This window comes from Motacilla alba, chromosome 1A (assembly GCF_015832195.1).
Source record: "Motacilla alba alba isolate MOTALB_02 chromosome 1A, Motacilla_alba_V1.0_pri, whole genome shotgun sequence".
NCBI lineage: Eukaryota > Metazoa > Chordata > Aves > Passeriformes > Motacillidae > Motacilla > Motacilla alba.
In genome coordinates, this window is record NC_052031.1 from 43,771,007 (window position 1) to 43,796,529 (window position 25,523).

At 40.1% G+C, this 25,523-nt stretch overlaps 1 protein-coding gene across 1 annotated transcript in view; it reads left to right on the forward strand.

The window, feature by feature from the left end:
• Positions 1-25,523, forward strand: part of PLXNC1 (plexin C1) — a 70,809-nt gene that overhangs the window by 19,912 nt on the left and 25,374 nt on the right. The window contains exons 5-20 of the mRNA XM_038153531.1: positions 176-290; positions 1,287-1,431; positions 4,763-4,832; positions 6,205-6,280; positions 6,402-6,455; positions 10,870-11,009; positions 12,050-12,229; positions 13,501-13,588; positions 14,502-14,708; positions 14,823-15,014; positions 18,426-18,525; positions 19,555-19,656; positions 20,010-20,113; positions 23,858-23,899; positions 24,389-24,513; positions 25,061-25,259. Of these exons, the coding sequence (XP_038009459.1) occupies positions 176-290; positions 1,287-1,431; positions 4,763-4,832; positions 6,205-6,280; positions 6,402-6,455; positions 10,870-11,009; positions 12,050-12,229; positions 13,501-13,588; positions 14,502-14,708; positions 14,823-15,014; positions 18,426-18,525; positions 19,555-19,656; positions 20,010-20,113; positions 23,858-23,899; positions 24,389-24,513; positions 25,061-25,259 (1,939 nt within the window). The remainder of the gene's footprint in view (positions 1-175; positions 291-1,286; positions 1,432-4,762; positions 4,833-6,204; positions 6,281-6,401; positions 6,456-10,869; positions 11,010-12,049; positions 12,230-13,500; positions 13,589-14,501; positions 14,709-14,822; positions 15,015-18,425; positions 18,526-19,554; positions 19,657-20,009; positions 20,114-23,857; positions 23,900-24,388; positions 24,514-25,060; positions 25,260-25,523) is intronic.

Sequence of the window (25,523 nt, forward strand, 5' to 3'; positions counted from 1 at the left end):
AGCAGAAGATTTTACTGATTGTTTTCCTGAAGCTTTTTGCAGTTATAACCATATTTCTGTAAAAAAAATCAATAGTGTTCCTGTAAAAAATCAATAACTTTAAATAAGTTGAAGTACAGTGTCTGAAGTCAAAGGCACGATAAGGAGGCTAGTATAATTTTATGTATACTTTTAGGTGCACATTAAAAGAAAATTGTACACATTCAAACAGCATAAATGGTTGGTATAACATTTCACATGCACCTGATAAAGATCTGAAAATCCTGCTAAGTTTCCCTGCCAAATATCAGGTATGTACACCCAGTTTTATGTGTGTTTGTTTATTGTGACTTAAAAGATGTAATTTTGTTGTTTATTGCAGCTTGTCTTCTTTTGTCACCATGTTCCATACATTAGTTCCTCTTACCCCAACAATTGGCAAATATCTTGGAAATCTCAATAAGCTCAATATGTAAATTAGATAGATCTTCTTCTCCTCTCCTATGAAACATATCTTGAAACTACACTTCATGATGCTGAGTCAAAATTTCAAATATTTACTATGCTAACATTGCTTGGAAATGTTTCCAATTGTATCACTGTATCAGCTACTTTAATATTTCCAGTAACTGTATATCAAGTGCAGTATGGAAGTTCTGAGCTTTGTAACAAGTTAGAAAACATTCACTGGGACACATATGCTAACACAAATTCTTAAGGGCTCGATATTAGTCTTTACTCTGTATCTGTTCACAGCACACGCAGCCTTGAATATTTGATTATCAACTATTGTGACTGGCCACTTAATCTGCACGCTATTGTTTCTGATTTCCTGATTGAATACACTAATGTAATCATATTTGTAAAGCACTCACAGCCAGAAACAAAGGATAATTCATTACAATATAAGTTCTGTTTCATAATTAAGTGCTTTTGCTTATGGATACAAACGATCTCTCTCTGTGAAGATTCTTACTTAAATATTTTTAAAGGAGTATAACAGCATATAACACAGTAATATTCTAGTTTCAAACTCCAAAATTATTTAAGATTGCTTGCTAACATACCATACAGATCCATTTTATTTCTGGAAGTAAGCAATGCTGTTACTTTCAGAACTCTTTCTGTATGCTTCTCCAGTCGGAAGAGTCACTCTCCTTTGAGAATTTACCTAGTGAATTGTTTGCTTTCACCATTGAAATTTTCGTTTTGTTCATTTCATAGTTTGTCATTTTCTGTAGAGACAAGGTGATGACTTAGTAAGTATAACAAAACCCCAGTTGTGTTCTTGTTTTGTTGTTTTATAGGTTGTTGTGACTGCAAGTGTAAGCAAAACCCTTACTTTCTGTATGATAAAAATTGTAACACCTGTTGAAATAGTTTATGAAAACGTAGTGCTGAAAAATTCATCCTGTTTCTGCAACCTAACAGCTCCGATGATAACTGATAACGGTATGTTTTACTATTAAATGTATTTAATGCTTATTCACTGTCCTTTAATACTGGGGAGTACTATATAAATACAGGCCTAATGAGTGTGAAAGTAGATAATGCTTTTTATTAAATGTCACTGAAGAAAAATAATTCATATTTTTTCGAGTGATGTGAATATAATCATAGTGTTCTTGGTGATTAAGGTTTTGTTAATATAGAAGTAATAACAGACATTACCCTGTGGCTGGAAGCAGCTTCTTCAGTTGACCCTGTGGCAGTGCAGTGCCTTAGCATTAGAATATTTATTTACATGGTGCCATTAATAACTGTCTAAGGAAACTTAAGATAACTGCAATTACAATTAAGCTGGCTGGAGCAATGGAAGCAGTGTGGGTCTTGTGCCTTGCCTAGACAAATTAACCCATCTTAACTTGTCTCTAATCTGCAAACAGAATTTGTTTTTGCAAGAAACTGTACTGGCATAAATAAGAGGAGAATCTAATTATGAATGTCTGTACAATAAATAATCTTAACATTTAATTAACTGTTTCAACCTAACTTAGACACTGTGAGAAAGTGATTGTGCAATGTAGAAGATTAGCAGAAAAATAGATGGTTCAGGGGCAATTTGGTGGGTACATCCTTTTGACTTGATTTCATTCATCCTTCTGAATTATTGGTTGAATCATTTTGCAGTAATTCTGACACTGCTTTGTTTCACCAGTGGTTCTCAGACTTAGATACCTGAGTGGTTTGTATTCGATGTGTGATGCTTGTGATCTGGTTTGTGCATCTAATGGCAAGCTACAAGTTTTAGAATGAGGTGGTAAATTACTGAATGTCTAGAGTTTTGAGCTGTTCTTTAGGCTTTAGTTTCAAGGACCAGATCATAATCCTTCACTGTGGAGTCTTATTTGACTAATAGTAGGGCAATGTCCCCCTTGCATTTCTTCAAGAGTCTGTATAGAAGCACAACACTTTTTAACAGAGATTGGCCTTAGAACTTCTTAAAGTTGCTTATGTTAGAATGCAAGAGTTTTAATATAAACTAAGGAACAGTTAGCAAACACAAGGATTCCCACATGTTTTTAAGTGACTTTAAGAGGAAACAGATACACGTCTTGCCTCTGTCTCTCCCCCAATAATATAGCCCAAAGGACATGGAATACTGTGCATGAATCTGATTCTCTTATAAAAACTTTGGTACAGGAAGAGGAATGAAATTTACCAGGTACTTTCAAGGACCTGTTGTTTTGAAGAGCTCAGTGCTACAAAGAGCTCTCTCTCTCTCAGGGACCCTTGCCCCTGAAGAAGGTTCTTTGGAATATTTGGATCTGAGTAGGCTATATGGGAAAAACTCCTCCAGCATCACAGAAGCGTTGTGTCAAGTTCCTGTCCAGCACTGGGAATTGAGAAGGAAAGACTGTCACTAGAAAGTGACAGCTGGAGTAATATCCATGAGTATTTTGATCTATTAAGCTTTCTTTAGTAAACACTATTAGTGGATTTTTGAGAGGGAAATGTCCTTTATTGATGCAGTCCCAAAAGCCATATTATCTTGTAATTATGGAGTGTATATAGTTTGGTTCTCAGTCTTCACAGACTAAAGCTTTCTCTTAATCCTATTAGCAGTTTTTCAGAGAACAGTTGTTATGGAAGCCAGCTCACCTTGCCTGTGCTTTGTGCTAAAAATGAGCCCTTTTGCAGTGTTAACCAGAAGGCTGTTAGCTTGTGCCTGCCTGCCAGTATTACTGCTACTCACATGCTCCTGTGAGCTGAGATCTCTTAGTAGATAACTCAAGTGTGAAGTAACATTGTCTATTTGTGGTATCTCCTGTAAAGTGACCTCAGTTTCACATGAGGATGCACTTGCAAAACTCCTTTAGGTATCATTTCCTGGAAAAAACATTTTGAAAATACCTGCTACTCAGTGCAGTCTAATGCATTTTAAAAGGTCAGTGCAGACCATACAAAAAATAATAGGTTCCATTAATTTCAACACAGATGGAATCAGGAAAGCATATTTGACAGTGCTGTTTTTAAAGTATTTATACAGGCTTAAAAGTAAGTACAAACTCTGCCAGTAGGAGATAAATTCCTTACTTTTACTTACTACTTCTAGTAAAATACTAGGATTATTTTACTCTTTTCTGTAGCTCATGGCCTGAGACCTTTCTCATATATTGATTTAGGCAAGTGATTTAGGCAATTGTGTATCAACATGTCAGATTTCTGGTGATAACTAGATTTCTGGAGATGCAAACAGGTGTTTGATGAAGGATTTCAGAATGTCTGTCTATACTCGTCCACATTTTTAGGCATAAAAATGCTGTTAAAATCAGATTCTACTATCCATTTAGGAAGGTGTTTGAACATAGGAATGGTCCCAAGGGCTGTTTCTAACAAGCAGTTCAGATGACCTTTGCAGTGAGCACCCAAGTGCCGTGCTGCCTTGTAGAGGTAGGAGATGCCTACATTAGCAGTGTAGATGTAGCCAAAGCTGGCTTTCATCTGAACAAGCCAGCCTGTGATAAAGACAAAGGTTTCTCTACCTTTGCAAGATAGATACACTTAAAATCCATGTAACTTTTCTGGATTAAAAAGCTAGCTACTTTCTAGCATAGAGAAGTCAGAAAAGTCTGCAAACATGGGTTTCATTTGATCTCAGGCAGCCATTCATTTCCCAGACTACACATCTGCAGGCACGCAGATGAAAGAGACCATGGCCTAAGTGGTAGATATCTAATTCTACTGTTCGATGTGGTATTCTGCTCATAAGGGAAGATACTCTTTCATACCACAGCTGCCAGTGAATTGTTGGTATAGTAATTGCTAGCTGAAATAATGGCAAATTGACTCATGCAATCATAAAAGATTTAAATAGGATGAAAATTGCTACTGCATAGATTACAAAAGGAGACTCTGAAACCAAGTCTGTGAGACAGAAAGAAAGAGAAGTATGGTATGGTGGGGTCTCTTGCATTAGAACAGTCTGCTGTGTTAGAAGACTTGAATTCAGGGTCTGGTTATACCACAGTATATATCACTCTGTGCTTTTTGAGAGATGATTTTATATCCCTGCTTCACAGTAGCATTTCCTTATCTGTATCCTGACAATAACATTACTTTCATTTGTCATGCAATGGTGGTATCCAACTTAATTAATATGTGTGTATAAAGCGTTGGCATAACTCAGTTGAAGAGTTCTGTGGAAGGACAAAATCTGTTTATTTTTATCAGTCAAGAGTGTGAGTGAATGTACAGCTACTTTGAGTTTTCAACTCAAATTATTTTTGAACTGTTATTTCTTGTAATATCCAGGATATACCTAACATGTGCATTTTTCCAGATTGTCTAGTTCTTGAAGCATCACTGTCCTCCAGCTCTTGGAATATCACACAAACATTTCAGTTGAAAAAGTAAGAGCCTGATTCTTGTTAAAGTTCATTGTGGAATTGGTGGGTGTGTGTGGGGGAAGTGACTAAAGTCATTCATCTTTTTCTTTTTTTTTTTTTTTTTGTATTTATCAAGGAACGACATGGCACTAAAGATAGTCAGATCTGTTTTCTTGGCCCACTTTCTCCTCCTTCTCTTATTTTTTTTCCCTTAAAAAGCTACTTCTTTTGATGACTCCCTTATTTAATGGGACCGTGGAAACTAACTGTAGGAGAGTCATTACAATGACTGAATTTATGACAAGTGCCTGAAGAGATAATAAAGGATGTCACAATAAGATTAAAATTCTTTTTGTTCTTGTGTGAAAGGTGGGTCCCTGGTACTCAGTGTAAGGCCTAGATTAGAGAAGTCAAGAGATTCTTTAAAATCACTTTGTGAAGCTGTTTTAAATTAGACCCAGATGCAATTTAAATATGCTCTATAGGTAACATGAATATAATTAAACCAGAAAGTAACATGTAATCTGCTAATAGGAATAATGAATGCCTATTCTTCTTTACACATTATTTTTCTGAATCTGTGTTGAGAGCTGGCAGAGGAAGCATTCATGCCCAGTACGTGGCCTAACACTTTATGATAGGTGGTTGTTAATATTTAGAAAGATCTGGCTAATATATGCTGTAGGTAACTACAGAGTTCCCATTCAGAATGCTCCTCACCTATGCAAAAAGGCTAAATTGTAAGCCCCTGGGATGAAAAAAAGCTTTGCTTTTTGGGAAGTGGCACATCACTTCCCTGTCCCTGGAGGAACATGGGGAAGGAGCTGTCTTTCTCTAAATCAGAGCATTTCTCAGCGTGTTTGGAGAGGGATTGTGCTGCTCTTGGCTCTCTTCCATATTGATAGAAGCATTGCAAAGCAAGATAGCAACCAACTAGTCTCAGAACAGGCGTATTTTTTGGTAGATGAAGATTATAGCAAACTGGCAATACTTTCTAGCACTACACACATGGAACAGAGGTTCAGACAAGCTGGAAAAAAAATCAGTGATGGTTTTCTGCCCTTTTATGGTTAAAAAGGACCTGGCCACTCAATGTACTGGAGTAAAATCACAGTAAAATGTAACCCAAAGTGTTTCCTCTGCTTCCTGCCTTTTATGAAATTAATGACTCTCAGTATCTCAATACAGATTGTATTTCATACTAAATTTCTTTTCAGAATAAGTACAGCAGAACAATAGGCTTGGAGGGTAAACGGACTTTTACCCATTTCATTACATGTTCGCTTGGTTGTTCCCTTGGGTTTATGCTCTTTTCTGTCACTTGAAATTTAACATTCATGACTGAATCTAGATTGAGTTCCTGTGTCTTACAAAAACTCTGTTTCTGTGTTACCAGCTGCTCACGGTGTATACACAAGGGTGAGTGTGCGAGCTGTGAATGGATACGTGTCTCTCCTGTCACCACCTGCCAGGTGAAGTTTGTTGGGGAAAACTGGAATTCCCTGTGATGCCTTTTCCTTGTATTTTTTTCGTCTGAGCAGCAATCTGTCTCTTTTTTTATCCTGACATGGTGAAATGCTTGTTTTTTTCCAGGATGATTGCAGTACAGCTTCTTCCAAGGGGATCACCACTGTGCAGAAAACAGAGGTTAGTTAGCATTTTAAGATCAGCATTATTAAGGCTCTCTGGGTTGGGGGAGAAATTTATTTAAAATCAGAGGACTTTGCAGAAAAGATAGAGAAATGGATGAGAAGGCAGTCATTTACAAAGGAAGATAATGCAGAATTTGGATTGATACTATTTCTTCTTAGTGCTCTGTTGGTGTTAAAAGGTACCAGCAAAATGTGTGTTTCAGATGCAGGCATTGAGACAGGGAACACTACAACTGTCATGTGCCTGCCTCTAGATGCAGTGTTTACAACATTGCTTTAAATGCCAAAGTCCCTGTGTGCTGCATTTAGTCACTCCACAGGAGCCAGCAGGCTGATGGCTGGAACACGTGAGCTGACCAACAACAACGACAAAAAAGGAGAATTTCAGGCTTAATATCTCACCTAGACTTAGAAGCATGTTTGAGTTCTGCTGTCACAGACAACTCTGGGAAACTAGGCTTCAGAGTCTCAAACCTCTTCCTCATTTTATGCAGCCAGATCACAGCTTCCCCTGAAACATAGCTGCCAGGGGAGCAGAAGGAAGGGGAGGATGTGCCACCCAGTTTCTGCATAACAGAGAAATGGCTAGAGGAGGAGTCCAGGAACTGAAATCCATGGGTGTTAGTAAATCTCTAGTTCACACTTTCAGAAAAATTTTCCTTGTTTCCAGGCTGTAGACAAAACTGGAGATGGATCCACACAAGCTGGATCACTGGGAAGGAAGGAGTGTCACTAGTGCTGCCAAAGTACCTGCTGAATCTGGTTACTAAATTCTCCACAGAATTCACATAGACTGTATGTGTGCATGCAGTCTAAATGATTTGTCTCATAGGCCAGCCCTTTAACCTTCTGATCATAGGTCAGCCCTTTAACCACGAGGTTATCCCTTCATTCTTTATGGAACCAAAATGTTTTTATTTTCTCATAAAACTGAGTGATCTTTTTATCAGTGGTTGCTTATGGCAGGTGTTAGGAAAGAAATGAGTAGTGGAGAGAAAACTGACTGATGAGTAAGTACGTAGAGATTTGCTGCCCACACCTTTTGGTTTCTGCTTTTCTGTGAGTGATGCATAGTTGTTATAAATAGTGACTTGTCTCTAAGTGTTTCATTAGAACTACCCAAACTTTTACCTGTCAAGACAGGGATTACCTCTTAAATTCAGCTGCTCAGCTGATGTTTCTTAAACAAAATCACAAAATACATCTTGTTTTTTCACAGAGACACGTGGGATTGTAATACTTGTGCTTCTGAGGATTAATATTCTGGATTTGATCTGCATTTAAAGCATTAGGGCTGGTGAAACAGAGGAAATTCTTCTTTGCTCTGCTTCCAAGTGCATTAATTTGACATTGGTAAATAGTTGGAATTGCCTGGGAGATGGCTTTCTTCCACATGCCTTATCTTGGAAAGACAGTGATGGACAAGGCAGTGAAAGCACCAGAGGCAGTGCAAAGGCAGATGTTTATTTAGAAGTGATTGATCCATTCAGAGAGCTTGAAATTGCATTTGAAATCCTGCTCTCCTTTGACTGCTTGTGCTTTAAGGAGAACATACTGGAGAGTGGAGAAAGAGGATTTGTGTTTTCCCACAACCCCAGCTGAGCATTTAGATTAATATACTTTTTTTCAGTGCCAGCCCCAGCCCTCCTCCTGACTCCAGCTGCTGGTTTCTATGCATGCACCTTCCCCCTCCCCTGCCAGAGCAGCAGTTGGAGTGGCTGGATTGAGTACCCTTGGCTAGGGAGCTGCTTTGGCTGGAAATGAGCATTATCTTTCAGCAGGTTATTGTTCCTCTGGGCCGGGTCCCCCATCCAGCTCTTCGGGGTCCTGAGTTAGCAATGCAGGAGGGGCTGTGCCAGAGGGAGACTCCCCAGGGCAGCAGACACTGCTTAACCTGGGCTGCTGCCAGATACCTCTCAAGACCTGCAGCCATGCTTACCGCACCTCTGAGGATGTGGCTGCCACGGTTCACACAGCCCCAGGGAAGTGTTGGGCTGTCCAGGGGAGGGGGGAGGAGGCTGCAGCTCAGAAATATGGAACTCTATTGAAGCTGACATGGCTGTGCTGATTTACATTACCTGAGGACCTGGTGCACGCTTTCTGTATGTCTCTTTGCATGTTTACACTTTAATCGGATGCCTCACAACTAGTGATTTTTATAAATATCTTTCTGCCTCTCTGCTGTGGCCCCTCTTGCCACTGGGCATTGCTGCCCCTGCCATGTAGCAACTGGGAAGTCAGTGGCTGTCTGGCGCTGGGGAAATGAGCGCTGCAGACCCCAGTGAGGGCATTAGGTCCTTCCTGTTTTCAGCGAGGAAATCATTGGTTTCTTCTGCTGCTGAGGCAGATATTGCAGATTATGGCAGTCAAGCTGGGTGGGAGTTGGACTCTTGAGTAGCTGAGGTCATCTTGCCTCGGTGCTGGGGCTGCACTGACTGCAGGAGGCCAGGGCAGGATGCCGCAGGGACTCTGTGCGGTGTAGCCTCAGGAAGGTGTGATTGCAGAGGGGGCTGAAACTTTCCCTGAGCAATACTTTCCATGATTTCTTTGTGGTGTAAGAAAAGAAGCAAGGCAGGTAATCTGAAGCACTCTGTGGTGTGTGGTGCCTGGCAAAGGGACCAGTGGGAGCCCTGAAGCACCACAGCCTCCCGCTGCACCCCTCAACAATGGGTGCCTGTCATTTCCCTCACCAGGGTTCACAGCCCTGATGCAGTCTGGGGGATCTCCATGTGTGATACTGTGGTATTCTGGTGCTTCAGGGATCTCCCTGGTGGTTACCAGTGAGAGCCCAAAACAGTGTTTTCCTCCTTTCTGTGGTATTTGGCTTCTGAATTTGTGTGAGGATATTGATGCACTGTCCTTGATGCACTGGAGGTTGGACACAAGCAGAAGGATGCAGGTGAATAAAAAAGCAATAGTGGTTTGCTGGGTTTAGTCTCTCAGATTTCTGCTTCGCTTGTCCTGTCCCAAGGATTAAACTGATTTCCAGATCATCGTGGGAGTGAATTTTCCCCCTCAGGCTGTTTGTGAGGGATTTCCTTTGCCTTCCTCTATTATCCATACAAGAGGTCATCTTGGAGGCCCTTTTACAGGCCCTCTGGCCCCAGCCTTTGCACTCCCTGGCCTTTTCCTAAGGCACAAGTTGCAGCTTTCAGTCGGTGGTGACAGATGCCTCATTTGCTCTGGAGTGCTCTGGCATTCAGTGAACCGTGGCAGCATGTGGGGACAATGTGCCGGGGCCTTTTTGAAATGGTCAAAGTGTTGTGACCCTCATGGTCCCCTCAGGCTATGAGTCCAAAGTCTTAGGGCTGTTTTGGGTACATGAAATTATTAATGGTGAGAAAAACCTGTGGGATGGACTTTCCTAGAGGCTTTGCACCAGCACCCTTAGCAGGATGAGGAAGACTGAACTTCCCAGTGAATGTGTACACAAGTCCACAGCAAAAGCCAGGAGAATCACAATGCTCTAAAAACTCAATTTAAACTAGAAGTACAGGCAGTCTAAAGTTAAGCTAAAAATGGTTTGCCTGAGAAGGTCCCAAACAGTTTGTGGTTTCACATGCGTATTTTCCTGTTTTTTTGAATGTTTCAGTTTGTTGTCTGAAAGACAGACAGAGAGGAAGCCGTCTGTGTGATTGTAAAACTGGGGAAGCAGCAAAACTGATTAAACATGAGATGCTGTCAAAAGTATCAAGTGAATACAGTAGGGAAAAAATATCTCTTCTTGCTCAGTAGTGTTAGTAAGTTAGAATAAGTAAACATAGACGAAGAAGAGCACAGTTTTTGTGCAAGACTATGACAACATCAGAGCAAACTGGAGTTATTTTTAAATGCTGGAGGACTTCTTAGCGTAAAAAATAAGATACCAAAAGACTCCCCCGCAGTTGTTTTATACCTTTAGTTCTATGTATGACTTTGAAAAGACTTTCTAGTAAAGCTAATTCTGGGGTGCTTTCTCAAATTTTCATTCGAGGATTTCACCCTGCTTCCCCTTTTCAGGTCATGAAAGATGCCTTCTTTTGTTCATCTGATCTCTCATAGTGACAGCACCATGGGCTTTGTCTTGCCTTTTTTTTTTTTAGTTCTTCAGGGGTCACATGAAATGTATCATTTCAAGCTGGGTTTTTATGCTACCTACCTTCCAGCATGTCAGACTGTGATTCCTTTAGGCAACTTTGTTATGAGATAAATTGAAATATAAAATAAGTAGGTGAAAATAGTTGGTTTGTAATGAAGTTGTGATTGACAGTACTTCCCAGGATTCCGTTAAACAGGATTTTAAATTATTAATAAAAATGTATCCCAGTGCCATAAAATCTTCATTCCTGAGTGTTGGTTGTTTTTACAGCTGCTGCTTATCTGCCCAGCCTTTTCATGACCAGATCTTGTTTTGCTTTCTTTCCTAATAGCATATCAGCATTCAATCCATTGAACCTTTGTGGATTTCTACATTAGGCAAAAGTGAAATAACAGTCAAAGGAGAAAACTTTACACGTGCATCAGGCATAAAACTGATACTGACTGGAATCACTGGCTGTAAACCAGACGTGTGAGTTAAACTGAAAAATAACACTATTTACTTTGCATGGTGAAAATTATATCCATTTTGCTCTAGCAATATGGTTGTGTGAACAGTTGTCATATACCTGTCCTCAGCAGAGCAGGGGATGCTCTGCACTCCTTTAGTTATACTTTCACTTTAAATTACCAAAGGATGAAAATGGTGTTTGAGTACAACACAAGGGATGGATGGGTTGTCAGTTCTCTCAGTAGCAGTAGGACAGTTTTGTATCTGTGGCTCTCTATGCCTTCTAGCAGGCACCAAGAAGCTAGGTCACAGGAAAGCTTCAGTTTTTGCTTGAATCTCCTCTGCTTCAAAATATTCCTCATATGTTCTAGGATTCTGCTTGTAAAGCACAGACACCATGCCAGGGAATGAAATGTCTTGTACAACAGCTCCTATTTTTCTCTGTTGATGATCACACTGTGTAAGCCCCCAGATAATTAGGCAGTCTTATTCTGAATCAGTTATTTTCAGGTGCAGCTGCAATGACTGCCTGTGATTAGGAAGCCCATTTTACATAGCTAGCAGTTGAAAAGGTGGTGTTCAATTTTTTGCTTCAACTGTGAATTTAGAGGGAACCACAGAGAAAAAAGAGAGAAGGAGAGTAAGACAGGAAGTAGAGAGAAAGAGGAAGGAGTGGAAAAAAAAACAAAACAGGAGAAAAGAGAGAAAGAAAAAAATAAAAGGAAAATGAAGATTCTCATTCTTGACTACCTCATGGAGCATGCTGTTAGCATGGAGAAGTACACAGTAAACAGCAAAATCACACATTGTGTTACATAGCCTCATCCCAGGGCTGATTATCTATACTGTTTTTTGTGATTATTGTCACATAGCAACTTCATTCAAAAGATGCCCTACTTTGTCTCTTCAACTGCCTGCTCTCTCTTTCCACCTCCATCTGGCAGCTCAGACAGAGATTCAGTTCTCTTTTCTCCCTATCGCTTGCTGTAGGCTATAGGCTTCATGTAGTAACACCAATAAGTGGCATCTGTGTTTCTGTGTTTGTTTTCTTTCTTCTCCAGCATTAAAGTCAGAAATGTGCTGAATGATACACAAATGACATTTGCTCTCCCACCAACACGTAAAGAGGCCAAAAGTATATGTATCCAGGCTAATGGGAAAAAATGTTCACCACCAATGACCCTGCATTATGTTTCTCTGCCATCATGTTCTAGAATTACACCAAATACCTCCTGGATCAGGTAAGTTTATCTTTCTATACTTTTTATGTACTTATTCAAATGTAATTGCACTGAGCCAATATGATCCTTCTTCCTTGGCCAGACTGCAGCTGAAGCAAGCTTGGAAGACTGCTGTAGCCTGTTGTGTTGGATAAATTTAAGCCTGTGAAGTGATTTAATAGATAGGGTCATAGTAGTGGCAAGATGGATTCTGTAGACTTCTGCCTACCTCAGGTCTCCTTTATAGAAGTCAAAAGTAGTCTGTTCCTAATAAACCTAAACCCAAAATATGGATAGCATAAATTCTAACTCAAATTGATTTGATTTCTTGATGCTAATATAGCCTTCATCTGTGAAACAGTATGAAGTATCAGTGGATTGGAAGTGAAGTGAAAATAATCATCATTGCACTGATGTACACAGACTTGCTTTACAACATGATTCCCTAAAGCCAAAAGAGCCCTTTTCAAGCCTTTGCTGTGTTCTGTGGGAGACTCACAGACCTGGTAAAAGACCTACAGAGTAGTTTTAAAGATATTCTCTGGCACAGCTTTCCACCTGTCCCTCTGCTTTCACAGTTTTTACCTGTTCTCACGTTCTGACTCTGCTATCTCATCGAGTGAGGATTTGAGGTAATGGGTTGGGCTGGCAGCTGCAGCAGCTAAGCAGCCAAGATGCATGCTCTCATCTCCAGGTGAGAGGCAGCTCAGGCAGCTGGAAATTAATAATACCTTAAGCCACTCCAACTCTGTACAGCAGAGATTGTGAGCTCCAGCCCTCAGACACAAGCACCATTGTGTGCTGAGACAGATGGTCTGAACACCACCGAGAACATTTCCTGTGAGGAGCCTGGCACGATGAGTTTGTCCTGAGAAAGGCAAGAATTAAGCACAGGCAGGGCTGTGCTGGAGCAGTGAAACACCACAATGCTCTTTCTTCAAGACAGCATATTAAATCATGGTCGGGTTCTTTGGCTGCATAAATAGAAAAAAAGGTGAAGAGTCCCTGAAAAGGAGTGTATGTGTATATGCAATCCAGTCCTGTGGTTTTGGGGTAGCAAAAGCATTTACCATTACATTATGAGGAAAGAGTGGAAGCACACTGTATAGCCCAAATTATCTTGTTCTGCAGTTTGATTTTATTATGTTGTCCGCTACCAAAGCAAAACGCACTTGAGTAGTTTATTCACAAGTGAAACCATAGTGCAGGACATGTCTGTGGAAAGAGAGATGATATTAACCTCCCTTTCTCACCATGTGTGTTTGTGTTTTGTTTTGCTTTGGTTTTTGCAGTGGTGGTCGCAAAATTACTACAACTGGTAGAAATTTTAATGTGGTGGACAGTGTGATTATTTCAGATGACCAGAGATCAAACCTTACAGTAAGTCTGAGCCTCCTTTATAATACCAAATAGAGGTGCATTAGGTTGTTTTTCTAAGGTTTGAGGAGAAGAGACCTCAATAATTTCCAATCACTTGCAGAGACGTGTCAGTCACCCTGCTGAAATAAATATGACCACTTACAGGATTACAGTCATACACGTTCTTAGTACAGAATCACAAATACACATAAGCTGCTCTCCTGCATAATTCCTTGAGCTTTTTTTATGGTCTAGGGACAAATCTGTCCTTTCTGAGTCTCCCTAGTCTCCACATATGGGTGTGTTGGAGGAGGGGGTGCTATACTTCCCTCTGGCTCTGTGTTGTAAGCCCAAATGACACCACTGCCTCAATGAGGGGCAGCTGATGCTTCAGCTGAGGCTGGAGATGATGTTGGGATGAAACCCTTTCTCCAAGGTTTTGAGGAGGTAAGCACTTTGTGGACCCTTGCAGCGCAGAGACCAGAACACAGCAGAATCACCCAGTGGAGTAAACAGTGACCCAATGCCACGATGACTGTAGCAGCCCCCTCTCTCAGGAGTTAAGTTAGAAAGAGCAAATTCCTAGGAGTACTGGAGAGCTTGTCTTACTCTTCTCTTGTCACCTGCATTGAGGGCAAAGAAGGAAAATTCATTGTCACAATTCCTGTCTCATTGCAGGAAATAGTTACCTTAGCAGTGAGCAATCAGCCTTAAAGCAGTGTTCAGAGTGTGTGACAAATGCAGTTAAAGGTAGACATGGGCTCAACATAGAAATTTTTCCAGGTGCTCTGCATGTAGCCCTGATCTCAGAGAGGAGGTTTAGCAGGTAGCTGTGTGAAGCCAGGAAGACATTAAAAAGAGTTTGAGTGCCTCTGTGATTGTACCCACTGTTGAGTATTTAATGACTGTTAGAGCTTTGCTATTGCATTTCTAGGTCTCCAGGTGTCCTGGAAATGCATCTGAATATCATTATTTAACGCCAAGCCTGAGCCATGCAACAGAGGGTAAAGTTGTTGATATGATGTTAAAAGTGGATACTACCTTTATACCATGTGTCAAATTACACTATCACCCAGACCCAGTGTTCATTAACTACCAGCTGCACACTGAACTGGATCCTGATCTGGAATTAAAAATATATGTAAGTTTTGAAATAATAAACTACAGTACCTAATTCTAAATAGTGCTTGGAGATAATTTTTTTTTTCTTACTGCATTTAGTGACTGATCATTGCCTTCAATTTTTCCCCTCTAGAAAGAAAACGATCACTTGAATATTTCTAAAACGGAGGTAGAGGTTTATCTATCATATATGACTGGTGCACAGACCAAAAAGATATGGTTCAGTGTCCAAAATATTACCAAAAAGCCAGACCGCAGCACCATACTGTGCAAATTCAAAAGGGAAGGAACCGACAAGATTGATTTTTCCACTGTGAAAGTTTTTGTAAGTAGAAATCCCTTTTGTTGCAATTCAGCAGTGTTTGAATGTTTATACAAGAGTAGTGAAATGTGTCATTAATGTTGTCGTGGTACTTGGTAGTACAGTTTTCTTCCTCATACCTAAGCATGCCGGCCTAGCTTAGGTACCACTGATGGACCCGACTTCATTTTCTGTGGGGTGGGGTCACAGGTAAGCTTTGCAGGCAGAGCTGAACTCGCTGCTGCTGAGCTCCAGGAGAGCAGTAGCTTGTCACACCTCGTGTCTGTAGAGCAGACATCATTGGAACAGCATCACTGTCTCCAGGAGAGACCCTAATCTTAGATCTGTAAGCAATCTGATTCTCCAGTGTGGCCATGAGGAAAAGGATTGTGTTCTCCCAGTCACTTTTTCCTACTAAAGGAAGTAAGGATCTGTCTCAGGGATCACCAGTGAGACAGAGAGCATTTCTAGATGAAAAAGGGGGTGAAATTCACTGTGCACTGGGAAAGCCAAAATGCTTTGAGCATGTGGCACAAAGCCAGGCCCAAATATAAGGACATTAGCATGGATGTCAAAGCTGAATTGCAGCTTAAGATATTTGCTCCATGAATAAGATGAAGATAATTTTTTTAAATGCTATGATTACCATTTATGAAGGAGAAAAATCATGCCAGACTCTTATTGCAGTGTGTGGTGGTATAAAACTGAAATAACTCTATTGACTTCAAGGCATATGGCTCATAGTAAAGATTAAGAAAGCTATTCTTGATTTTTTATCACTTTTAACTGATCCCCCATCTGTGGATCCTGCCATCTGAGCCAGTTATGGCATGGAAAAGCCTTTCTGAATTTGGTGTTGCATTTAAAAATCAGTGTTGCCCTGCTCTATAACATGCTCATCCTGCAGACTTCATAGAAGTGACTGTCATAGAAAGGCCACCACTTTACTAAAGCAAATCAAGTGCAATAGTTATCATGTAACATTTCACTTCTAGTACCTTTAAATTTTTTTCCAGCATAAGAAGACTATAGAAGTAGCAAATCTTCACTTTTTTTAAAAAACCATATGAATAGATCATCATAGAAGAAGTAGGGCCACTGAAAAAAAGGATAAGATGGGTATAAAATGTAAGTTTGACTCAAGAATAAATGTATCTCTGGCCTTAGTTTCCAGAAGAAAGAAGATACTGAGTGTGGGTTCAAAGACAGAATGATCAGTCTGCATGAAGGTGTCAGAGTAGAAAATGCCATTCTTGTGACAGAAGGAAGATTCAGATAGATCAAAGGGGTCAAGACAGCAGGAGTAGGATCATTCCCATCATAGCACTGAGGGAAAACTGACACATGACACTGCAGGCTTAGTAGGAAAGATTTTAAATAAAACAGAGGTCAGGCAATGTACTGTATGACTGGAAAGCAGCAAATAAAAACCCAGTATTTTAAACTGGAAAAAAACCCAAACGCTAGGCAAATGGAGGCTTGCTGATTTAATCCTAGCTCTATGTAACACTTTAGAACGTATTCTGAATTACTCATGAAAGACCTGGAGGTAAGTGGAAAATGAGATAATTGTCAAAATCCTTTTAATGAAAGCAGATCATGCTAGTTATCTTTATTTTCTAAGATGAGTGATTTGCTCAACAACAAAAAAGCTATAGATCACATGTACCTGGAAGTCATTCAGTAAACTATTTAACATGGTGATTATGAGGGTGCCGGGGGTTAGAAAAATCACATGCTGTGTGTGGGGAGCTGGCTCTGGGCAATGCTGATATTCATACAGATATTCTTCAATATCACCACTGACTTGAACACAAAAATAAGGCATGCGCTGGTAACACTTGCCAATGACATAAAGCTCAGAGGCATTACCAGGCCAGAGAAGGTTTTATAATGTCATGCGGAAAAATGAAATTAATTTAGGAATGGCAATTGGATTAATTCAGGTGTACCTTTCATAGTCTGTGATTCATAAGCAAGAAAAAAGATAAGGAAAGGAATGAGACCACTAGATAGGAAGATTATGGTGAAGAATAAAGATAATCGAAATATGAGCAGATAATAAGTGAATGCTTTGTCTCAGTTTTCAATAAACAAGGAAGAGTAAAAGAAATTTCTGCTTTAGGAAGTCTTCAGTTGGGCATGAGATGTCTAGAAAAGTAGATGTATTAGTCACAGGATGGGTAATGTATTTAGCCACTAATGCATTTGAGCCTTGGAAAAGGCTAATGGGATCCTAGGAAGGCACAGACCAGAAGAACTTTGCATAGGAACAGTGGAAACATAGAAACATCAAAGGAAAAAGTAACATTTGATGAAGGAAATAGATCTGCTTTGTCTTCTGTTCCTTGTAGCCCTGGAAATATAAAGGCTGTGTCCTTCCAGCTGTGTGGTTGTTTTTTTTTTTTCCTTGCTTGTGTCTGTATGCTGTGATGTGAGTATCCATCTGGCAGTCTGCAGCTGCCCTGGCTGCTCACCTCCTGTGACAAGCCACTGATTGCAATCACCAGATCTCTGCCTTCCCTGCTGTAACCCAAAATAATTTCAACTCAACCCTCCTTTTCAATTATCTCAAGCTCATTTCTATCCCTGGCACTTGGTGGTATTCTTTTTATGTGCCAAAACATATTTTTGTGTCTAGCCTGTTTATAGTTTTAGCTACCCTTTATTTATGTGCTTTCGCAGTCCTCTTTCAGATCCTCCTTTGTAAAATTTCTTCTGCCATAATTATCAGTGGTAAATGCCTGAGTTTGGCAGTTGGCAGACTTCAGCACTTTCATGTACCCCTAAGAATTAATGCCTGTGCTGCCTTTGACAAGCCCATGGCTGGAGGATGTTGTACGTGTATTGTAACATGTTCATGTTGTACATGTATCGGATGTTGCATTTTTTCTTGACAACCCTCAGGAACAACATCCAACATAAAGAGGTTGAAACTTCTGCAAAAAAATAGGGAAGAGAGCTGTAGGCCAAGTGCCTCTGAAAAATTCTACTTCCCTCATTCTTTTTACGAGTCTTATCTTTTCTGCTCAGCAGAGTAACACTGTGAGTGCAAACACATGCCTTCCTTGTTTCGAAATGCCAAAATGTTTAGCAGCGACTCTGAGTGCATGAGCCACTTGGCCCAGCTGAAGGCCAGATCTTGCCTTTCATCTGAGGGCTCTACTTTGCAGCAAGAGCATGACAAAATTTGGTGGTACATAAGGACTTCTAAATTTTTTCATCAGTGCTCTGTTACCCTGCTTAAACAACAAATACTGTAGAAGTTAAGTTAATGTTGGTTCATATGCATTTTGCTGAACCTCTACTATTATTCCCAATAATCTACCATTATCCTTATGTGCCTTAAATACTTTTTTTTAAATGCATTAAATGTCATTTTAAGCACTGATATAATGTCTGTCCTCTATTAACACAGCCATTGCTTTTCTTCAGGTCAAATTAGGAAATTTTGAGCACGAAGTCAAACCAACATCATCACACATATATTTATATGTTCTTATTTTGCTGCCTATTGTGGTGGGTGTCATTATAGGTAAGTACAATAATGTATTATCAGCTTTTCATTTGCTGAAGGGTATGATCATGGCACAGACATTGTACATACTCACAAGTCTGGAACTGTCACAGACAGTCTGGTGATTTTGCCCTGTTCCCTATAAGAGTAGACAAACTTAATTCTGTTCTGGTGGCGGAGTCCGAATTGTCAGACTGCAGCGCGACACAAGCATGTTACAAGACAGTATTTCTGTCTGTTCTGCTGGGATTACTCACTTTCACTTCATGAAGCAAGCCACAGAACTGACATCCTTGTGTCACAACTTGGTGCCTTCCAGCTGTCAGAGCTCAGCTGCCCTCCTGTCCCTGGGGCAGATGTACCCTAACAAACTGCCTATCCTCAGTCAGTGTTTGGGATGTTTCTGATCAGTCTCATTTGGATGATTCATGAATCTGTGGGTCATTACTAAACTGAGGGAGGTAAATAGTTATTCCCTTCTCTTCTTGGTGCTCTCTTTTTTTTTTCCCTGAATCTTTTTACCTGGTTATATATTTGATAAATTTCTATTTATTTTAATAAGTATGGGGGTTTGTTCATTTGGTTGATTGCTTTTTTTAAAGTTCATTTTAAAAAGGAACTATATGCCATGCCTTTATTCTCTCTAAATAAACTTTAGAAAAGTTAACAATTTGTAAATGGATTTTCTGTTCAAAACAACTGTTATTTTGTTTAATCAGTGCTACCTTAAGTAGGTTGCTGTTAGTAGAAGTGGTTGTTTGAGTCTGTGTATCGCTGTGCAGGCTGTATATAACAGGCCGTGCTGCACTTTCAAATAAAGTTGGATTGACAATTCAAGACCTTGTTAAAAGGAAGGATTTTTCTAAAGATTGGGGTATGTATAGATCCAGATAACTGGGCTGATGGGTACTAGCACAGGGACAACAATAAAACGCTAATTGTGCAAATATGCATTAAGCTTTTTGTTTCTTGATAATAAATGATGTCTTGCATAGGAGTTTTCTGTTCTGTGATTTCTGTACTCAGAGTCTCTTTTTCTCCCTTTAGCGGCATTCATAGTTACTAGATACAAATCCAAAGAGTTAACTCGTAAACAGAGTCAGCAACTTGAACTGCTGGAGTATGAGATTCGTAAGGAAATACGCGAGGGTAGGTCTACAGCGTATTTTCTGAACTGAAACTGTCAAGAAGCTCCCATTCTATAAACATTTTCCTTTTGTAGCTGTTAGAATATTTTTGTGTTATATTAGAGTTCCTGTTTAATATTGTATGCCCTGCAGTAGCGGATAGCACTAAGCTAATAGGATTTGCATGTAGTATTTCCTTCAACAAAAAAGTAGATTGCTACTTTTCAGCTCATAAGAGCTTCAGCTGTAAAAACAGCCCTCTTCCCTGAAAACTCTTTTTGAAGGAGTATCTACTGGGGCCAAGTCATAATTGTGAAGCTTATTTTGTGTCAACTAAACTAACTCTCTGGGTGGGGATGGGGGATGCTTTTTCAGGATTTGCTGAACTGCAGATGGATGAATTAGATGTGGTGGACAGTTTTGGAACGGTTCCCTTCCTTGACTACAAACACTTCGCTCTTAGAACTTTCTTTCCAGAGGTAAATATTTACAAGTCTTTCATTTGTCAGCCCTGACTAATAGTAAAAAAATTGAGGAAGGTCAGGATCAAATAACTAAAGAAAATACTACACAGTAATTGCACTTTGTTCTCACAAGAAACTTTTCTTAAATCAAGAATTACCAAAGAACACTTAAAGCTGTATATCTCTGTATTTAGCCAAGCCTTTGTGCTGTAGATAAAGCAACATTCTTGAATTTTCAAGGATTGTGTGTGTCCATTTATTTTTGTTCAGCCTCACTGAGCTGCTTGCCTTTCAGGCCATCTTAACTAAGCTATAATTTATCCATTGCATTTTTTTTGTTCCCATGCTTTCACTTCCAATGCTATAGCTAATTAAAGTAACAGTCAGGCTAGCTAACATGCTAGCTAACATCATGACACTTCCTAATTAGACTTGTGGGATGAAGAAATGGCTCTAAGATGGTGCTGGCTTTCTACACCAAGGTGCTGACAGAAATTGTAAGATGTTGATTCAAAGGGATGCAGCTCAAATGCTTAGAAATGACATAAGTAATGTGTTTTCCAGTTTAGTGGCAGATATTTTCAGTGTTCGTTGAAGCAATTTGTGCCACTGCATCAGATGACCAAAGAGGTGTTCTCTTGAATGTTTTATTTCTCTTACTAATTTTTTTTTGCCTGTGTGGCACCTTATGAGGCTGATAAGTGCCTTTGCCACAGCTTTCAATGTTATATCAGGATGGTAACCAGTGCTTACGAGCATTGATCCAATGGCAGAAGTTGTGATCTTAACTGGTGATATTTTCCTGTGTGACTGACACCAGTAGGTAGAAGCTTGGTTAGTTTAGGGCATAACTGGTATGGATGTGAATTATCTACCAGGCTTCATGTATTACTCATCACTGCTGCAGCCAAGTCTTGCACTCTTGTCTGCACACTGCTTCACTTTATTGCTGTTTCTGATCCTAGTAAAGGCTCATTGTGATAAAGTTAAATACATCAGAATCAGGGCCTTTGGTTTTTGTACAACACCAAATACCAGACACCAAGGCAGATTAATATTTAGCGATTACATATGCAAAATCCCTGTATAATTTGAGTCCAGTTTTCACACCAAAGGACACTGGGAATATCTCTGCTGGTACTACTGTTATGCCCCCAGCCTAATTTTTAGAGGGTCACCGGGTGGTTTGAAGAAAGTGCAAAAGAAACTTTACTTCCTGCATCTCTTTCCTTTCTGTTTGTTTTGTTGCCAGGCAGATTAGCACTAAAATAGCAGTTTTATTCTGAAGAATATACCTTTTCCTGTACTTTCCCTTGTCAAATCAGTAATAGGCTGTACAAGCTGGCTCAGTGGAAATGCTGTGCTCTATGCAAATAAAAAGTTAAGGAAAAAAAGGTATAAAATTTGCCACTCTGCCGCAGTCTGTAAAGTAAAAATGGGAAGGGCTCCTGTTTTGCCTTGGTGAGTTCCTTGCCACTGCACATCCTGGAAATTATTTCAGTTGGAAATACTTATCCCAAAAAGGTACACTTGCAACTGTTAGCTCTCTACAAACATACGGTGTCAGGCAAGTTACTTAAACTGTTGTATACCAATTTCTTCTGCTAAGTACTTACTGTTTACATTGCAGGAGTGTCCAAACATGCCTTGTGCTGTATGAATGTGGCAGAAAAGCAGTGCTCCACTGAACAAATATTATAGAAGAACAGAAAAGCCAGTGGGGTATATATTGCAACTGAGTGTCAGAAGGGTTGACAGAAGGGTCAAAGTGACAAACCACCACTTCCTTCACTAACCGCATGTGTTTGAATGATGTCCATATTGCACTCTTTGTGCCCTCCAGTGTGATTGATGGGCTTTGTCTCATCCAATCTGAGCTGTTTAAGCATGGAAATTGAGGCTGTTCACTGAGCATCTTCTGTAGTCAGTGCAGAGATGGGCAGCTCAGGAAAGCAATTCATCCCATTTGTCTGAGGCATCTCCCTTAGGATGGGACAAGTTGCCTAAAGAGGGACTCCCATACCTAAAATGAAGAGTGATTAACCCCATCTTTGTTCTGAGAGTCCTGCTTCTCACTGCTTCCGTTTTCTATATTTGCTCTGGCTTAATAGCTTTTAATGCTTGTAGGTCTTCAATGGATATTATATCTATTCTTAAAATGTTCTTGATGCTAAGCCTGATTTTTGATTTGCTTGTTAAATTTGTTTTATTATTTCTTTTTTCCCTCAATTTCACACATTGTTTGGTTTAATGCTCCAATCCTTGTTCCCTGTTCACAGGCATTTTTAACCTTTAACACAGTTCTGGTTCTTTCACTCTACGTGTGCATGTGTGTGCGTCTTTTATTGGTAGTTGATGTTAGGTTTGCTAAAGTTCTGGAGAAATGGGAGAGGCCAGTGAAGGAAGAGGAAGAAGAGTTTGGTAGGGTAGAATAGAGTAGGAGGAATGAGGAAAAGGAGGTATGAACAATCAGGTATGTAGATGAAAGATTAGATGTGAGATGCTCACAGCCCAAAGGCAGTCATACCCAGGGCTGCATCAAAAAGAAGCATGGCCAGCAGGCTCAGGGAGGTGATTCTCCCTCTCTGCCCTGTGAGACCCCATTTGGAGCACTGCATCCAGCTCTGAGGCTCTGCAGCACAAGAAGGACATGGATTTGTTAGAGCAGGTCCAGAGGAGGGGGATGAAAATGCTCAGAAGGTTGGGACACCTTTTCTATGAAGAATGTCTGAGCCAGCTGTGATTGTTCAGCCTTCAGAAAGAAAGGCAGCCTTTCAGTTAAAATGGGGCTTATAAGAAAGATGGAAACAGACTTTCTACCAGGGCCTGTAGGGATAGGACAAGGGCTAATGGTTTTAAATTGAAAGAGGATAAACTGAAATTGAACTTAAGGAAGAATTTTTTTATTATGATGGTGATGAGGCCCTGAAACAGGCTGTCCAGAGCAGTTGTAGATGCCCCATCCCTGGAAATCTTCAATGGTAGATTGGATTTATGTAGCCTGGTCCAGTAGACGATAGCCCTACCCACGGCAGTGGGGTTGGAACTAGATGATCATTAAGGTCCCTTATGACCCAAACCACTCTGTGGCTCTGTAAGGAAACTAGGGGCTGCCAGCATGACAGATAAAGCAGATGACAGTAAATGGTGTAGATCTGTTTCTCAAGAGGCATTGACAAAGTGTTTGAGAACTGGGGGCTTCCTTTTGTGTGAGAGCCTGTGCTAGGACTGGATGTGTGGTGGCACCTGTGCCTCAGTGGAGACTGCCAGCATGGAGGTCCTGGCAAGTTCATTAGTGAATATTCACGGGGGGCCTTGAAATGAATGGAAGCAGATGAGCTCAAGTGTCACTTCCTTAACAGCAGCCCTGTGTACCAAAGGCTATCGCTGCCAGCCAGGAAGGATGCAGCCTGCAGCACGCCTTGCACACCAGCACATTTGCAGGTGACAGTGACACACGGCTCTTCCTGGGCAGCATTGGCTGACTGCTGTGCTAGTGCAGCTCAGCAGCATCGAGTAACACACACAGCGCATGGAAGATGGTACAATGAAGGTCATTTTGAGAGTTCACTTTCCAGTAAGCTTTGGCAGCACCTTTGCAGAAGTTACTGTGTAGAGTTTTTATACTGTTTCTGCTAGAAGTCGACATTTCCATTGTTTTGTTTTGAGTAGCATCAGGAACTGCTTGGCATGTTAAACATACATGTGTTAGAAACTTTTGGTGTACTTACAAATGATAAATATCCCCTTATATTTTAGTCAGGAGGCTTTGCATCCATCTTCAGTGAAGAAATGCCCCAGGTAAGCTGATGTAGTGTGATATGCCTAAATTAATTTTTTTTTTTCAAGAGTGATTGTATGCCTTCTCTCAGTGTTGTCCTAGAACACATCAGCTTGCACTTTCACTGTGCTCCCTTTCCTCCATGAGGAGGGTTACATGGGTTTATATGTAAAAGGAGTTTGAAGTGTAAGGTGCTGTTATCCAATGTGTATTTGACTTACTTAGATTAAACAGAATCTCATCATGGGAAATGATGGGCAAACATAACTATGGGCATTGCTTTGTGTATAGGGCAGAAAATGTATGCTCTGCACGTGTATATTCTGTGTTGTACACAAACATAAATGCATTTTTGGTAAAATCCTGAGACACCTTAAATAAATGCAAAGTTCCCGCTGATTTGAATGAGGCCAGGATCTTATCCCATATGTTTCTTTCAATTTTTTATGAGCATTAAGAATCCATCATAGCCAAACTACAGTTTGCTTATTTTTGTTTAACTATTCCAGAGCAGAGACCAAACGAGCAAGGATGAAAGCTTCAACATGTTGCATGCTTTAATTTGTAACAAGAACTTTCTTGTTACTCTCATTCACACCCTTGAAAAGCAGAAAAATTTCTCTGTGAAAGACAGGTATAGTATGATTATGCTTATCATCTTCAAGAAAAAGAATTAGCAGGAAAAAACAACATGGATTGTGGCACACAAATGTATTTGGTACTTTTTGCAAAACAAGCTTGCAGTACTCTGGAGCATTTTTCCTTCTCCATCTGTACTCACTGAGGAAGAAAAAACATTGCCATTAAAACAAGCAATTAAAGAGAAATTGGAATGTTTGTACATATAAACAAAGAGGCAAAGGAGCAGGAAAGCTCAGTTCAAAACTGTAAACACTTCCTGCAGTTAGATCAACAGTTCTACAATTTAGAAATGTTCTGTCACAGAAGCAGGTGTTGTTCTGCAAAATTAAATTTAGAGACACACATTCTGTGTTTAAAAAATAATCACAAGAGCAGATGGACTTGCATTTTTTATATTTTTGTAGAGAGCAGTGGACAGTTTATGTGCCTAAGGAGGAAGAATTTAGGATATGAACTGCGCTAAAATCTGTTTCATTTATTAAAGATTACTGGGAAGAGAAATTCCAGAATTAGAGCATTCTCTTTTTTTGCCCCCAAAGGTGCTTGTTTGCATCCTTCTTGACTATTGCATTGCAAACTAAGCTAGTTTATCTGACCCATATTTTGGAAGTATTGACAAGGGACTTGATGGAGCAATCGAGCAATGTGCAGCCTAAGCTCCTGCTCAGACGAACCGAATCTGTGGTAGAAAAATTGCTGACAAACTGGATGTCTGTCTGCCTTTCTGGATTTCTCCGGGTACGTGTACATCTTTTCACTACATAAAATATGCAGAGAATTTCTTTAATTGATTTTTTCCATAGGAGTTCTCAGAGGGGTCAGTTTAAAGCATTCAGTCTAGCATTTAACATTGTGAGTGTGCACTCTTCTAGTTTAGGTGCCTCAGCTGGCTGTAGTCAGTGGAATGCAGGAAAAGAGCACATCTCCAAGCAATGGTCATGTCATGTATTTGGCCAAGATTTGGGTAATTTTGTAATTCCAGCATATCCTTTTCTCATACCA